The sequence below is a fragment of the Anas platyrhynchos genome, chromosome 32 (genome assembly GCF_047663525.1).
Source record: "Anas platyrhynchos isolate ZD024472 breed Pekin duck chromosome 32, IASCAAS_PekinDuck_T2T, whole genome shotgun sequence".
NCBI lineage: Eukaryota > Metazoa > Chordata > Aves > Anseriformes > Anatidae > Anas > Anas platyrhynchos.
The window spans coordinates 245001-262951 of NC_092619.1; the positions used below are offsets into that span (position 1 = coordinate 245001).

Consider the following 17951-nt stretch of genomic DNA (forward strand, 5'->3'; position numbering starts at 1 on the left):
ATTAGGTCCTTCATGTCTGGATGGCATGAATATATCGCTTCGATGCTTTCCAGGCAGTCATGATGCACTGTTTCCCCTGTGTTCCCACTGAAAAAGGAAGCTGGATTGACAATGTTACTGACTACAGTTTCCACATCATCCTGTTCTACCATTGTAGCCTGATATTTCAAAAATCTTTGTGGGGAGAGGCAATGTCCACCTTTTGCTTCCAGTACTGCAGATACCGTATGGGACACTAACATAGTCATTTTCTAGCCTAATGTGAATTTTCAGGCCTCCTAGACGTACTCCTTTAGTACTACGGCTGCAACCACTCACAAGCATCCAGGCCACCCTTTGCAGTTGTGTCCAATTGTTTGGAAAAATAGGCAACTGCTCTATGGTATGGGCCCATTTTACCATATATGCAGCTAAATATTAATTCAGATAAATTTTAGCATCTTCCCTATCTCATTAGCATCTTCCCTGTCGCAGGATGACTATGTCATGGTGAGACGTGTTTCCAGTTGGCCGTCTACCATACACAGTAATGAATACTATGAGAAGGACTAGAGGGGTCCTGCTTCCAGCCAGGGGAAAGTGGGGAGGAAAGGGACAATCAGGTTTACTGGACTGTGTATATTTAATAGCCTGGCACATCAGACACACAAATGTATCAGGCTCTACTGGACATCGGTGCACAGTGTACCTAATGACATCAAACTAAAAAGAGGTAGAACCCACCTGTATTTCTGGAGTGACAGAGGGATCCCAAGAGTTGACTGTATTGGAGGCTGAAGTGAGTCTAACTGGGAAGGAATGGCAAAAGCACCCCACTGGGACTAGCCCGGAGGCTATGTGCATCCTTGGCATAGACTACTTCAGGAGAGGGTACTTCAAAGGTCCAAAAGGGCACCACCGGTGGGGCTTTGGCATAACTGCCTTGGAGACAGAGGACATTAAAGAGTTGTCTACCTTACCTTGCTTGGCCTTCCACAGAGTCCTTCTGTTGTGAGTTTGCTGAGGGCTGAAGAACAACAGGTGCCAGTGGCTACCATGGTGGCGTACCTGAGGCAGCGTCATGCTAACCGAGACTCCCTGATTGCCATCTATGAGCTGGTTCATTGACTGGAGTCCCAGTGTGTAGATGTAGAACTTAGTAGCAAGGTTTAGTGATCGACTTGTCAGTACTAAGTTAAAGTTGCATGACCTGGGTTACACATCCTTGAGTAGTGTAAGGCACAATGCAATTCTTTTTGCCTTCTTCATCTATAGCACAGGAAGTATGACTTTGCCCTACTCTACTGACTGGACAGGTCTTTTCACATTACTCAATTTAGTTTTCCATAGCTGGAAGGGGATAATTTCCCAAAAGAGGCCAAGCTCATGGGTATACATGATGTACATACCCTACAGCCACTTGAAGACATATTTTCTTTAGTTTTCATCCTGAGTTTTCCACAGAAGACCCAAGATAGTCTACTAAGATTCAGGCTGAATTTCTCAGGTTCCAATGGTCATTCCAACTTTTTTATTTTTATTTTTTATTTTTATTTAATTTTATTTAATTTTATTTAATTTTATTTTATTTTATTTTATTTTATTTTATTTTATTTTATTTTATTTTATTTTATTTTATTTTATTTTATTTTATTTTATATTTTATTTTATTTCCCCCCCCCAGAGAATCCCTGACTTATCTAGGACTTTCTAGGACTATCCAGCCTTTCTAGGGCTTCATGTGCTGTGCTGTGCTGTGCTGTGGTTACAGGGATGAAGACCACTGCTGGCAGTGGAGTTGTCAGACCTCCAGAGTCTGATTTTCCTCCCAATGCAGGTCTCCAAAGAAGTCACCCTAGATCTATAGCAAAAGGGGAATGATGCTCAAAATTGAAATGCAGCAAAATTTACCCTTTAAAATGAGAAAAGATTTTTATTAAGTGTTTTGTGAAATGTCCTTCCTTAACTACACCATATAAGCTCTGAAGTTAGCTGTACCAGCCATGAAGGTGTGATGAAAACTATGGAAGAGATGTTAAGAGTTTCTTCATTTGAATGAGTTCTGCAGTGTATTTTGGTGCTGAGTATATGAAGATCAGGTATTGAGAGGATGTTGCTTGGGATGCAGTTGCTTGGAGGCCATGATTACAGACAGGCAAAGGCACTGTGCTGAGAAAGGTCTTGGTTGGTTTTAGTGAAGCAGAAGGACCAAGGCCTGGCTGCATATACTGGGAGGGCAGATCCTGCACCCCATGCCTGGCTTAGGGCTCTTCCTGGGGACTGTGGGATGTGGTGGGCAGTGTGATGCCATGAGAAAAACACAATTAAAACATGACTGTTTTAAGTCAGTTAGAGCAGAATCAAAATTGCCTGAACCTTCTAACCTCACAGAAATCATTAATTTCTGCTAGCCAAGCTCCTCTTCCCTCCCTCAAATCTCACATCTCTCCTGGCTAGGCTTCTCCTGACTACCCCATATCTGTTATCATCTTAGGGCAGTTTTCTGATGGCTTTCATGATCTCAAAGTATTTGTCTCATCTCTGTTGTCTACTCCATTCCTGAGACAGATGCAGCACCTAAGCCAGTGTCGTGGTTTAACCCGGCCGGCAGTTAAACACCACGCAGCCGTTCGCTCACCCTCCCCCCTCCCTCTCTGGGACGGGGGAGAGAAATGGAAAGTGAAGCCCGTGAGTTGAGATAAAGACAGTTTAATAAGACAGGAAAATAATAATAACAAAATAATAATAACAATAATAACAATAATAATACAATGGTGATAATAGGGAAATAATAATAATATGTACAAACAAGTGATGCACAATGCAATTGCTCACCACTCGCTGACCAATGCCAAGCCTCACCCCGAGCAGTCCGGCCCCCTCCCCCCGGCTAGCCACCCCTATATATTGTTTAGCATGACGTCAGATGGTATGGAATACCCCTTTGGCTAGTTTGGGTCGCCTGTCCTGGGTCTGTCCCCTCCCAGCTCTTACTGCACCCCCAGCCTGCCTGTTGGCAGGACAGAGCAAAAGGCTGAGATGTCCTTGGCTTAGTATAAGCACTGCTCTGCAACAATTAAAGCATCGGGGTGTTATCAGCACTCTTCTCATCCTAAGCCAAAACACAGCATTCCACCAGCTACTAGGAAGAAAATTAATTCTGTTCTAACTGAAACCAGGACATCTATCCACCCCTTATTCCATACCATTTATGTCATGCTCAGGTTACACTCTTTTCCATACATTCTAATTAGTCACCTATAGTAATCATGGTAGTGGTAACATACAGTATAATATACTAATTAACATGGTACAATTCAGTTCATGGGCTATTCTCACCCAGTATTAAATCTCCTTGAGGTACACACCGGACCTCTCCGTTCTTTTGCATCACCCACCAAGTGTATCCAGGTCCCTGAGCGAAAACAATTCCACGAATAGGTTTGCCTTTTCCTGAGGCAGGAGTAGCCCAGACTGTTTTACCCAGCATATTTTTTACATGCACTACAGGAACTTTATCCCCATCTACAGTACGTAACAGGTTTGATTGGGCAGGTCCAGCTCGGTTGGTAGATCCCCTAGTATTGACTAACCAGGTGGCCTTTGCCAAATGCGTATCCCAGTTTTTGAACGTCCCAGCGCCCATTGCTTTCAAGGTAGTCTTTAACAGGCCATCATTGTATCGTTCAACTTTCCCGGAGGCTGGTGCATGATAGGGGATGTGATACACCCATTCAATACCATGTTCTTTGGCCCAAGTGTCCATAAGGTTGTTTCGGAAGTGAGTCCCATTGTCTGATTCTATTCTTTCTGGGGTGCCATGTCGTCATAGGACTTGCTTTTCAAGGCCCAGGATGGTGTTCTGGGCGGTGGCATGAGGCACAGGATATGTTTCCAGCCATCCGGTGGTTGCTTCCACCATTGTAAGTACGTGGCACTTGCCATTGCGAGTTTGAGGGAGTGTGATGTAATCAATCTGCCAGGCCTCTCCGTATTTATATTTCAGCCACTGTCCTCCATACCAAAGAGGCTTTGACCGTTTGGCTTGCTTGATTGCAGCACATGTTTCACAGTCATGAATAACCTGTGCTATAGCGTCCATGGTCAGGTCCACCCCTCGATCACGAGCCCATCTGTATGTTGCATCTCTACCTTGATGGCCTGAGGTGTCATGGGCCCATCGGGCTATAAATAATTCACCTTTATGCTGCCAATCCAGGTCCACCTGAGCTACTTCAGTCTTAGCAGCCTGATCCACCTGCTGGTTGTTTTGATGTTCTTCAGTAGCCCGATTCTTGGGCACATGAGCATCTACGTGGCGTACTTTCACAGCCAGGTTCTCTACCCGAGCAGCAATATCTTGCCACAATGCAGCAGCCCAGATGGGTTTGCCCCTACACTGCCAGTTGTTTTGCTTCCATTGCTGTAACCATCCCCACAGGGCATTTGCTACCATCCATGAATCGGTGTAGAGATAGAGAACTGGCCATTTTTCTCGTTCAGCAATGTCTAAAGCCAGCTGAATGGCTTTCACTTCTGCAAACTGACTCGATTCACCTTCTCCCTCAGCAGCTTCTGCAACTCGTCGCGTAGGACTCCATACAGCAGCCTTCCATCTCCGATGCTTCCCCACAATACGACAGGACCCATCAGTGAACAGGGCATATTTCTTTTCATTCTCTGGCAACTGGTTGTACAGCGGGGCTTCTTCAGCATGACCCACCTCCTCCTCTGATGATATCCCAAAGTATTTGCCTTCTGGCCAGTCCATGATCACTTCCAATATTCCTGGGCGATTGGGGTTTCCTATTCGAGCCCGCTGAGTAATCAGTGCAACCCACTTGCTCCATGTAGCATCAGTTGCATGATGCGTAGAGGGGACCCTTCCCTTGAACATCCAGCCTAGTACTGGCAATCGGGGTGCTAGGAGGAGCTGCGCTTCAGTACCGACCACCTCTGAAGCAGATCGAACTCCTTCATATGCTGCCAATATCTCCTTTTCAGTTGGAGTATAGTGGGCCTCAGATCCTCTGTATCCCTGACTCCAAAACCCCAGAGGCCGACCTCAAGTTTCCCCAGGTTCTTTCTGCCAGAGGCTCCAGGTGGGGCCGTTCTCCCCGGCTGCAGTGTAGAGCACATTCTTTACATCTGGTCCTGTTCGAACTGGCCCGAGGGCTACTGCATGGACTATTTCCTGCTTGATTTGTTCAAAGGCTTGTCGTTGTTCAGGGCCCCATTCAAACTCATTCTTCTTACGGGTTACTTGGTAGAGTGGGTTTACAATCAGACTATAATTTGGGATGTGCATTCTCCAAAACCCCACAACACCTAGGAAAGTCTGTGTTTCTTTTTTGTTAGTTGGTGGAGGCATAGCTGTTATTTTGTTGATCACATCCATTGGGATTTGACGACGTCCATCTTGCCATTTTATTCCTAAAAACTGGATCTCTCGTGCAGGTCCTTTGACTTTATTCTGTTTTATGGCAAAACCGGCTTTCAGAAGGATTTGGACTATTTTCTTCCCTTTCTCGAAAACTTCCTCTGCTGTGTCACCCCACACAATAATGTCATCGATGTACTGCAGGTGTTCAGGAGCTTCCCCCTGCTCTAGCGCAGACTGGATCAGCCCATGGCAAATGGTAGGGCTGTGTTTCCACCCCTGGGACAGCCGATTCCAAGTATATTGGACTCCCCTCCAAGTGAAGGCAAATTGTGGCCTGCACTCTGCTGCTAGAGGGATGGAGAAAAATGCATTAGCGATATCAATTGTGGCGTACCACTTGGCTGCCTTCGATTCAAGTTCGTACTGAAGTTCCAGCATGTCTGGCACTGCAGCACTCAGTGGTGGCGTCATTTCGTTCAGGCCACGATAGTCCACTGTTAGTCTCCACTCGCCATTAGACTTTCGCACTGGCCATATGGGGCTATTGAAAGGTGAATGGGTCTTGCTGATCACTCCTTGGCTCTCCAATTGACGAATTAGCTTATGGATGGGAATCAGGGAGTCTCGGTTAGTGCGATATTGCCGCCGGTGCACAGTTGTGGTAGCGATTGGCACTTGCTGTTCTTCGACCCTCAGCAACCCCACAACAGAAGGGTCCTCTGAGAGACCAGGCAAGGTAGATAATTGTTTAATGCCCTCTGTCTCTAAGGCAGCTATACCAAAAGCCCACCGGAACCCTTTTGGGTCCTTGCAATATCCTCTTCTAAGATAGTCTATGCCAAGGATACATGGAGCATCCGGGCCAGTCACAATGCGGTGCTTTTCCCACTCATTCCCAGTCAGACTTACTTCAGCCTCCAATACAGTCAATTGCTGAGATCCCCCTGTCACTCCACAAATATAGATGGGCTCTGGTCCTTTATAGCTCGATGGCATTATAGTACATTGTGCACCGGTGTCTACTAAAGCCTTATACTTCTGTGCGCGTGATGTGCCAGGCCATCGAATCCACACAGTCCAATAAACTCGATTGTCCCTTTCCTCCCCCTGGCTGGAGGCAGGGCCCCCCTAATCCTGGTCAGAATCTTCTTCGTTTCTGTGTTTGAAGGATTGTCTGCTGGAAGTTGGAGCAGCAAACTTTTCAGAGAATCCTTTTTTCCTGATTGTTTTCTTTTGCAACTCACGTACCTGTGCCTCTAGGGTCGCGGTAGATTTTCCATCCCATTTTCTCATGTCCTCTCCATGGTCTCGTAAGTAAAACCACAGGGTGGCACGGGGTGAGTACCCACCATATCGTCTTCCTTGTGTAGATGAACGCCTACCCCTGATAGCTGAGACACTGCTCTGTACAGGTACAGAGGAGAATAATCTCTCTTCAAGTTGGTGAAACTTTTCAGAAAGTGTTTTCTCCCAGGTGTTCTCTTTCGGTCGTTGGACACTGGTTGGTTCAGGTGGGGAGGAAGATAGATTCTCTTCAAGTTGGTGAACCTTTTCAGAAAGTTTCTCCACAGCTGAGACGCAGGCCTGTAAGGAAGAGGAGAGACTTTCTTCGTACTGCCGGAGTTGTTTAGCCACTTCATCCACTGTGGGTTCCTCATCCTCTTTCCAGGCCATTATTGCCAATGAGCTGGCATATGATGATGGTGCACTCTGTACAAACTTCCGCCACATGGGTCGTGTACACTTGACTTCATCTGGGTCTTTGGATGTTTGTCTGAGGTCTGGATCCTCATAAATCACTTCCCGTACGGCTAATTCCCTCAGGTACTGGATTCCCTTCTCCATAGTGGTCCACTTGCCTGGTAGACATACAAGTTCTTCCTTGAAGGGATACCTTTCCCTCACAGCTGAGAGGAGACGCCTCCAGAGGCTGGTGGATTGTGCTCCATCTGCAATTGCTTTGTCAATGCCTGCGTCTCGAGCAAGGGATCCCAGCCGCTTGGCTTCCCTGCCGTCTAATTCCACACAATTGGCTCCAGAGTCCCAGCACCGGAGCAGCCAGGTGACAAGCTGCTCACCTATACAGCGACCAAAATCTTTTCGCACATCTCGTAGCTCGCGTTCGTTTAGGCTTCGGGTAGTTACTGTTGCTTTTTCGGCATCCTCATCTTCCTCCTCCTGAATCCTTGATGGCCCAGCGTCGTCGTCATCTTTGTCATCTCTATACCTAGTTTTGGCAGAAGCCTTACCTGGATTGGCAGAAGACTCTCTGCGTGCTAAACGACCTGAATCTCTATACCATTTTTTCACCTTCTCTACAGGGGCAGCTTGCACTGCTACTGCTCGTTTCTCTGACTTTATTACAGGGTCTGTCACAGGGGTTGGAATACCCTCTGCAGGGTCAACTTGCACTGCTACAGCTCGTTTCTCTGACACGGCCACAGGAGCTGGAGCAGTTGCAGGAACCGGAGCTGTAGCGGCTTCAGGAGCTGGAGCTGGAGCAGTTGCAGGAGCTGGGACTGGAGCAGTGGTAGAAGCTGGAGCTGGAGCGGCTTCAGGAGCTGGATCTGGAGCGGCTTCAGGAGCTGGAGCTGGAGCGGCTGCAGGAGCTGGAGCTGGAGCGGCTGCAGGAGCTGGGACTGGAGCGGCTGCAGGAGCTGGAGCTGGAGCGGCTGCAGGAGCTGGGACTGGAGCGGCTGCAGGACCAGGGACTGGAGCGGCTGCAGGAGCTGGGACTGGAGCGGCTGCAGGAGCTGGGACTGGAGCAGCTGCAGAGTCCACCGTAGGGGCCACAGTGGCCGTTGGATCTGTCACAGGGCTTGGAGTGGCCGCAGGGTCTGTCACTAAGTTGATAGCAGTATCAATGGCAGCTCGATAGGCATGAGCCAGGCCCCAGCACGTTACAATGATTTGTGTTACTTTGGAACTGCCAGAATCATGACACCTTTTTTTCAAGCATTCTGCCAGTTTTTGAGGATTTTGCCATTGTTCAGGGGTGAATTTCCAACACACTGGGGGTGCCAACTGCTCTAGATGCCTGCCCATATCCACCCATACTCCCTGCCACCCACAACTATACTGCCTCCGGGCAGATCTCCGGATGAGCTTCCTAAGTAATTGTTTAACTTTAAGCAGAACCTGAAGTGCATTCAGGAGGCAGAACAACAAGACTATGGTGGTCTGAGTATCCCAAGAATATTCAATATCTTGGAGAGCTATTGTGACAAGCTCAGGGGATAAGAGGGTGGTGAAGGAGGAAGGCAGAGTGATCCAGGAGGATACAGGGGTGGTGAAGGAGAAAGGGAGAGTAAGCAAGTAAGGAAAAATATCCTCCCCTTTCCCCTCCACAGATTGACTCCCTAATGGAAAAAAAACAATAGGTATAATTGCTAATAGTTTCCAAGATACAGTTTCCAAAGTACAGAGTTGACGATGTTACTGAATACAAATAACAAGTTAGAGTCATGACCACATATTTCATCGTCTCATAAGCCATTGCTACAACACACAGTACCATAATGATCTGAAACCAGGGCCCGGAGAGGATAAACAACACAACAGAGAGCAAATACGGAAAATAATGTACTATAATACTCAATTTGGAAAACAGGCGCAGCAGAGTTGAGATTAAAGCAATCAGCATTATGACAAGTGACTATTAAGCAGGTCTAATCCTTACACCAATTTTAGTTTAACACACTCTGGTCAGATCTGCCGTTATCTCAACCTTTCGGGCCCCACGTTGGGTGCCAAAAAGACTGTCGTGGTTTAACCCGGCCGGCAGTTAAACACCACGCAGCCGTTCGCTCACCCTCCCCCCTCCCTCTCTGGGACGGGGGAGAGAAATGGAAAGTGAAGCCCGTGAGTTGAGATAAAGACAGTTTAATAAGACAGGAAAATAATAATAACAAAATAATAATAACAATAATAACAATAATAATACAATGGTGATAATAGGGAAATAATAATAATATGTACAAACAAGTGATGCACAATGCAATTGCTCACCACTCGCTGACCGATGCCCAGCCTCACCCTGAGCAGTCCGGCCCCCTCCCCCCGGCTAGCCACCCCTATATATTGTTTAGCATGACGTCAGATGGTATGGAATACCCCTTTGGCTAGTTTGGGTCGCCTGTCCTGGGTCTGTCCCCTCCCAGCTCTTACTGCACCCCCAGCCTGCCTGTTGGCAGGACAGAGCAAAAGGCTGAGATGTCCTTGGCTTAGTATAAGCACTGCTCTGCAACAATTAAAGCATCGGGGTGTTATCAGCACTCTTCTCATCCTAAGCCAAAACACAGCATTCCACCAGCTACTAGGAAGAAAATTAATTCTGTTCTAACTGAAACCAGGACAGCCAGGATGGAAAAGGCTGTAGGAGCACCCTGTACAGCAGCTCTTGTGCCACCCCAAAATTTTGTTTCCTGCCTCCAACTTTTGTATATAGAATGGATCTTGTGCACCCAGGGAATCTATTTTCAAACCCTCATGTAGGCTTCATTTTGCCTGGGCATCTTGGAGGCAGTGGCCACTTCTGTGTAGAAAACTGAAAGCAGTCCTGAAGGATGACTTCAGGCAGAAGCTGAAACCTCTGACATGACAACACCTATCCAAGACCTCTTTCTCTATGGGGCTTACCAGGTACTTAGAAAGAGTGGATGTCACAAACTACATGCACAGCAAGTTACTTCTGCTTGCCTTTCAGGCACATTCACAGATGTGAGCCTAAAGGCACAGATCCCAGACAGGAGTCAAGGGATGACCTGTTGGCTACTTCAGAAAGAAGTCACTTCAAAGGCCGTTTAACAGCCATTCACTTCCTACAGGACTTTAGAATTTCTGAGGCACCACTGAACTCATAATACCGCACCTAAAAATCACCCCCTTTTGGCCCAGGACCTGCCCAGATAGAAGTAAGCTGGTTGTGATCCTTGAAACCCATGGCACTGCTGCTGAACTCCCAGCCTCTCTGCTGCATGGGAGCCAGTTCCATGCCAGTCCAGTGAGGTGCTAGGGCAGGAGGGACCTTGCAGTCAGTGTTCCAGCCCCGTGCCTGTTGGCGGTCTCTCAGCTCCTTGCGCGCAGAGAGGATCACGCTCACATCCAGAAGCCATGTAGTGTGCCCTGGCAGCCAGGAGGGCCAACCGTGTCCTGGGGTACATCAAGCACGGCATCGCTAGTAGGTCAAGGGAGGTGATTGTCCTGCTCTACTCTGCGCTGGTGCGGCCTCACCTCGAGTACTGTGTGCAGTTCTGGGCACCACAGTATAAAAAGGACATGAAACTGTTGGAGAGTGTCCAGAGGAGGGCTACGAAGATGGTGAAAGGCCTGGAGGGGAAGACCTACGAGGAACGGCTGAGGGCACTGGGCCTGTTCAGCCTGGAGAAGAGGAGGCTGAGGGGAGACCTCATCGCAGTCTACAACTTCCTCGTAAGGGGGTGTCGAGAGGCAGGAGACCTTTTCTCCATTAACACCAGTGACAGGACCCGCGGGAACGGGGTTAAGCTGAGGCAGGGGAAATTTAGGCTTGACATCAGGAGGAAGTTCTTCACAGAGAGAGTGGTTGCACACTGGAACAGGCTCCCCAGGGAACTGGTCACTGCACCGAGCCTGTCTGAATTTAAGAAGAGATTGGACTGTGCACTTAGTCACATTGACTGAACTTTTGGGTAGACCTGTGCGGTGTCAAGAGTTGGACTTGATGATCCTTAAGGGTCCCTTCCAACTCAGGATATTCTATGATTCTATGATTCTATACTGAAGCTGTCCTAGAAGACACTCGGGGAAGTGCCCTCCCAGCCCCAGCCCCAGCCCCAGCTGGTGGTGCTGCTCTGCAGAGAGAGGGGGCTGTGGTACCCGGGGCAGGGGGGCACTCTGCAGGGCTGTGTTGGTTAGGCTGGGAGGCAGAACCAGCTCATGGGGTCACTGCCATTGCCCCAGGGCTGCAATGAATCACTCACCAGACTCCTTTGCTGGGGCTGCTGCATGCTCTGGGGCAGCAGAGCTCTCCTCTGCCTGCTCACACCAGATTAAGCAATTGAACTCTGGTCAGTCCACCTTGGACGGGCTCATGCTCTTTAGGCTCCATTCACTGTTGTCTCCTGGGCTCATGCTGACCCTGCAGATGTCCCCACATGCTCTGCGCACACCACTCTTGCTCACAGGTCCCACATGTCTCTCCAATCCTTCCCTCTTCCCCCGCAGTAGTGGCACCTCACCACAGCAGGTTGGTGCATCTCCAGGCTCAGGGGTCTTTCCAGAGGGCCTGCCCCGTGGGGGGAGTGGTGGGGAGGAAGAGAGCAGGATCAGCTCCTGGGGCATGTCTGAGCACAGCCTAGCCATCCCTCACTGTGGGCAAGCCCCTTCTCCCAGGCTGAGGCACACATGCAAGATGGACACTTCTCCATCAGCCCTGCTTCATGCAGGGCTCTTCAGCCCAGTCCCAGTCCTCGTCCTCCTACTCCACCCCCAGACATCTGCTAAAGCCCTGAAATTCCTTGTTTCTCACAGCCAACACACAAGTCTTTCTCCTGGCCCTCCCCACCGCACAGCATTGCCTCAGCTCGTACTCAGTAGCATGGTCCTCAGCAATAAATATTGGGATTATCTTTTGAAGACAGGGTAGAAATTTCTCTGAGGCTGTCTGCAGAGACTATTAAGTAATGCATATTCATTATTTTGGGGGGTTGATTTATTTTTGAAAATAAGCACAGGGCTGGAAAATAAACACAAGTGCTTGGCCAGATCACGGGGAGTGTCTAAGAGCACAAAAGACAGGTGAGTACAGCTCCAGATCTGGCTCTCGGTCTTGGTTCTGCCCTTGGTCCCTCACAGACCACCCTAGTACTTTCAGCCTGCATCCTTCACTCCATGACGAACCCCAGAATACAGAAGAGCAACCCCTTGACTCTATTCCTGATAGCACGCATTTGGAGAAGGTGTTGAGGCTTATGGGTTTGCCTTGAGCAGCCCCTTTTGTTACTGTGGTGCCAGCAGGGAGGCCAGCTATGACCCAGAGCTGCACATTGCCTACTGCCTCCTGCAGCCACAGGGCTGTCACCATCGAGACAACAGAACTGTCATCAAGGTATATGAGACCTCAGGGCTAACCCAAACAGAAGAGCACAACATTGCCACGTCCTGCTGCTGGCCACGGCCATGGCTCCAGGGAAGCAGCAGCCCCAACCTGAAGGCAGCAGAAAGGCAGAGCCCAGTGGGCAGTGAAGGGCAGCCCCGAGGGCCACCAGAGCTGCTCCTCCATGTGGCAGCTGGGCTCTTGGCCCTGAGCCCATCCTGCATGCTGCGGCTGCTCCCCCAGCTCTAGAGGAGATGGGAAGAGATGCCAGGTGAGATCAAGGAATTTCTGATGGCTTCCTCATTGGGTTTATCTACACAGGAAGCAGGGTTCTATCAGAAAATAATTAACCTGTAGGAGGCTAAGAATAATATTTTATAAATCAGAAAAGCATATATAGAAAATAATAGTACAGATACATAATTAAAAAGTATGTAATTTTTTTCAGAGTAAATCTGGCATTTCTGATTATAGGCATATTATTGTAGGTGAATACGCTGAAGAATTGTGTATTCTACCAGTGTCCTCACTGCATCCCTTAGTTCCTGGTTTCTCATGCTGTAGATGAGAGGGTTCACTGCTGGAGGCACCACCGAGTACAGAACTGCCACCACCAGGTCCAGGTATGGGGAAGAGATGGAGGAGGGCTTCAGGTAGGCAAACATGGCAGTGCTGGTAAACAGGGAGACCACGGCCAGGTGAGGGAGGCACGTGGAAAAGGCTTTGTGCTGGCCCTGCTCAGAAGGGATCCAAAGCACTACCCTGAAGATCTGAATATAGGAAATAACAATGAAAACAGAACAACCAAATAACACAGAAACACTGAATACAACTAATCCAGCTTCCCTGAGATATGCATCTGAGCAGGAGAGCTTGAGGATCTGGGGGATTTCACAGAAGAACTGGTCCACAGCATTGCCTTGGCAAAGGGGCAGGGAAAATGTACTGGCTGTGTGCAGGACAGCATTGAGAAAGCCACTGCCCCAAGCAGCTGCTGCCATCTGGGCACAAGCTCTGCTGCCTAGGAGGCTCCCGTAGTGCAGGGGCTTGCAGATGGCAACGTAGCGGTCATAGGCCATGATGGTGAGGAGGGAATACTCTGCTACCACCAAGAAGAGTGAAAAGAGAATTTGTGCAGCACATCCTTCATAGGAGATGGCCTTGGTGTCCCAGAGGGCATTGGCCATGGCTTTGGGCAGAATGGTGGAGATGGACCCAAGGTCGAGGAGGGCGAGATTGAGGAGGAAGAAGTACATGGGGGTGTGGAGGCGGTGGTCACAGGCTACGGCAGTAAGGATGAGGCCATTGCCCAGGAGGGCAGCCAGGTAGATGCCCAGGAAGAGCGCGAAGTGCAGGAGCTGCAGCTCCCGCGTGTCTGCGAACGCCAACAGGAGGAACTCACTCACAGAGCTGCTGTTGGCCATTTGCTGTTTCTGGGCATGGGGTCCTGCTGAAGGAACAGAAAAACACTGATAGTTTACAACAGAGTTATCTTGGAAAAAAATATTTCAATTTTTCATGTAAGCATGTATTTCTCATTTCAGAGGAAAACTCATCACATTTCTAATTTAATCCCTCCCAAACAAATCTCCACTTCCGTTCAGACTTTTGACAGGTTCCTTTCATGACTTCTGGCTGATGCTGCTTACGTGTTTCACTGAGAGCACGGACTCTGTGTGGGCTTTGCGGGAGTCAGCCCTGCCCCAAAGCAAGTGGTAAAGTTCATATGGTGATTTCTATTTCATCTCTTTTGTTCTAGCTGCCCCACCACACCTGAAGGTTATTTATGAGCCATTTCTAAGCATTTCTACTGTACTTAAGTAAACCTTGTGGATCATCAAAGGGACGTTGTCCTTAGTGCAGTGTCCTTTAGAGAGCACATCCAGTCTTTCTGTCAGTCATAGTGTCAACTGCCCTGTGCTGGTGCCTCTTTGGAGAGAAGAATCCAGTCTCAAAGCACACATTTCCAGACACCTCACCCTGTACTCCCCTTTCCCCAAGCACACCGAGGGCTCACTCCAAGTGCATGTGAAACCCCCATCCCCAGCCAGCCTGGGAACAAGAACAGCAGCAGCATGGCCAGGTGGAAAAGCCAGGAGGAATGCCAGCGTGCTGCTGCCGGAGAGGCAAGGCCAGGGCGGGACAGACGGACACTCAGCAGACCCTCCTGTGCTGCAGCTCTGCCTGCAGAGGAGGCAGCTCATGCTCATTGCAAATGCTTTGTGCTCTGCTTTGGCCTGCAGACACCTCCCAAAGACAGGAGGTTTGTAGCTCCTAAAGATCAGCTTAGACCAAACCTTAGAGGACCACAATGTGATGTTGGTGCTGTCTGTGAGACAAGGCTTGGGAAGGTACGTTACAAATTTCATCACTGACAGACTGATTTCTCAGTGCAATACTCCAGGAGTTTCAGTCTCCTGTACAAATCTGACAATTCATTACCACGAAACCTGCTCCCCTCCACAGCAGGAATGTGAAAGCACAGACGGCAGAAAAAGCCTTACCCTTCAGATAAATCAAGGCTCGATCTTCCTCTTGAAACGCCCCCTCATAATGTCATTATCTAAAGCACTGCATAACCAGAGAGAACCATCTGAACATATGTTATATCAGCCATCGGATGTGCCAGATGTACAAGACCTCTTAGGCAACTGCACCTGCATTGCCCTGCTGCCAGAGACTCACGGCGTCAAGAGCACGCAGATCTGTCCTGCCACACACTCTCCTCTCCCCGTGCCACCTGCACTCAGAGCCCCCAGCCCTGCTGCGCTGTGCAGAGGAGCTGCTCCTGGGCAGAGCTGTCTCTCTGCACCACTGCCCGCTTGCCAGGAGCTCCCCTTGAGCCTAGGAGACTGGCCATCTCAACAGCACAGCACCCAACCATGGCATCACAGAATCATAGAATATCCCGAGTTGGAAGGAACCCTTAAGGATCATTGAGTCCAACTCCTGATTGCTTGCTCTGTGCCATTGTGCTCCCTCGAGGTGTCCCCAAGGCCTCAGGGATGACAGTTCCTTAAAACTCTCCTGGGGTGTGGTGTTTGAAACAGACTGAAGTCATTACTGACTGCTTCTCTCTGTAGATGTCAGAGACTGATTTTTTTTAAGTGTGATTTGTGCTGTTGGAGTGTGGTTGTCAAACATGTTGTGCTTTAACCTGTCAGGCACCTCAGCGCCACACAGATGTTAGCTCCCACCCACCCCCCAAAAAAGATAATGGGTTGAAATAAAGATAGTTTAAAAGGACAGAAAATGAATATGAAAACGAAATGAATATGAAGATGAAATAAATACTAAGAAATTTTATTTTTATTATTATTGTATGTATAAAGGAAGTGATGCACAATGCAATTGCTCATCACACACTGACCGCTGCTCAACCTTTCCCCCAGCACGGGTCTCCCTGAACCTGGACAGCCTACATTAGGATCTCCTATGCAGGTCCCTTGACCTTACTTTGTTTTAGGGCAATACAAGTTTTCAGAAGGATTTGGAACATTTGCTTCCCTTTCTCAAATACTTCTTCTGCTGTGCTACCCCACGTAGTGATGTCATCAAGGGATTGCAGGTGTTCAGGAGCTTCCCCCTTTTCTAGAGCAGCCTGGATCAGCCCACGGCAAATGGTAGGGCTGTGTTTCCAGCCCTGGGCCAGTCAATTCCAGGTGGACAGGATGACCTAGCATGTGAAAGCAAAGTGGGGTCTTCACACTGCTGCCAGAGGGATGGAGAAAAATGCATTAGCAATATTAATTGTGGCATAGCGCTTGGCTGCCTTTGACTCCAGTTTGTACCGAATGAAGTTCTAGCATGCCCGGCACAGCAGCACTCAGCAGTGGTGTGATTTCATTCAGGCCACAAACGTCCAATGTTATCTTCCACTCACCATTAGAATTTTGCACTGTCCATATGAGACTATTAAAGGGTGAGCAAGTGTTGCTGATCATTCCTTGGCTCTCCAGTCAATGAACCAGCTCATGAATGGGAATCAGGGAGTCTCTGTTATTGCAATATTGCCTCAGGCGCACTGCTGTGGTAGCGATTGGCACCTGTCGTTCGTTGGCCATCAGCACCTCCACAGCAGCAGGGTCCTGTGAGAGAGTGGGCAAGGTAGACAACTGTTTCCTGTCCTCCGTCTCCAAGGCAGCTGTGCCATAAGCCCACCAATACCCTTGTGGACCTTTGAAGTACTCTCTCCTGAAGTAGTCTATGCCAAGGTTGCACAGAGCCTCCAGGCCAGTCCCAATGGGTTGCATTTGCCACTCCTTCCCAGTTGGACTCACTTCAGCCTGGGTTTGATGTGCCAGGCCAATAATCTTCAAAGTCGATTTGAGGACTTCTGTCCCCTTTTGTCACTGATTGTTCCCTTCCTCCCCCTGGCTGGAGGCTGGGTCCCTCCAGTCCTGCTCATAGTATTAATTATGCTGTTGGGAGGACTGCCGCTAGAAACTGGAGCAGCAATTTTCTCAGAAGAACCACTTTTTGCCAATGTTTTTTCCTTGCACTTCATGTATGTTTCCTTGCCTCTAGTGTGGAGGTAGATTTTTTGCACCCCATTTTCTCATGGCCTTTCCATGGTCACACAGTCAAAACCACAGGGTGACACATAGTATGCACCCACTATATGAATTTTATTGATGCTTACACCTGATAGTTGAGGTATTGGTTAGTGCAGGTGAAGAAGAAGATGTATTCTCTTGTAGTTCTTGCACCTCATGAGAAAGTTTCTCTCAAGACGAAATGCAGGCCCATAGGGAAGAAGAGAGACTTTGTAATGCCATAGTTGCAAATTCATCCACTGTGGGTTCCTCTTGGTCTTCCCAGGTCATTACTGCCAATGAGCTGGCATATGATGATGGTGTGCTCTGTACAAACTTCTGTCATATGGGTCGTGTGCACTTGACTTCACCTGGATCTCTGGATAGCTCTTTGTTGTCTAGGTTCCTACAAATCGCCTTCAGCATTGTTAATTCCTCAGGTACTGGATATCCCTCAGCATGTTGGTCCACTTTCCTGGTTGACATACAAGACCTTTCTTGAAAGGATACCTTTCCTTCAGGCATGACAGGATTAAGTTCCCTTTGTCAGTCACCCCTTCCCTAGGTCGGGATTTTGGCTGCTTGGCTTCCTTGTCCTCTAATTCCAGGCTATTGGCCCCTTTCTCCGAGAACTGGAGCAGCCAGGTAATAATGTGCTCACTGAGATAATGGCTGAAATGTTTTCCCATACCTTCTAGCTTACCCTGGGAAAGGGATCACAGAATCACAGAATCACAGAATTTCTAGGTTGGAAGAGACCTCAAGATCATCTAGTCCAACCTCTAACCTAACACTAACAGTCCCCACTAAACCATATCCCTAAGCTCTACATCTAAACGTCTTTTGAAGACTTCCAGGGATGGTGACTCCACCACTTCCCTGGGCAGCCTGTTCCAATGCCTCACAACCCTTTCAGTAAAGAAGCTCTTCCTAACATCTAACCTAAAACTCCCCTGGCGCAACTTTAGCCCATTCCCCC

General features: G+C 48.7%; 1 protein-coding gene across 1 annotated transcript; it reads right to left on the minus strand.

Moving 5' to 3' along the window:
• Positions 1–12916: 12916 nt before the first annotated feature.
• On the minus strand, positions 12917–13876 carry LOC113843516 (olfactory receptor 14C36-like). The gene has a single exon (XM_027456319.3). It carries the CDS (start codon positions 13859–13861, stop codon positions 12917–12919), a length of 945 nt encoding a protein of 314 aa, XP_027312120.1. The 5' UTR covers positions 13862–13876.
• Positions 13877–17951: the final 4075 nt, after the last annotated feature.

Bases quoted from the DNA above. Each gene is read 5' to 3' on its own strand.
- LOC113843516 (XM_027456319.3), bottom strand. From the start codon at position 13,861: ATGGCCAACAGCAGCTCTGTGAGTGAGTTCCTCCTGTTGGCGTTCGCA.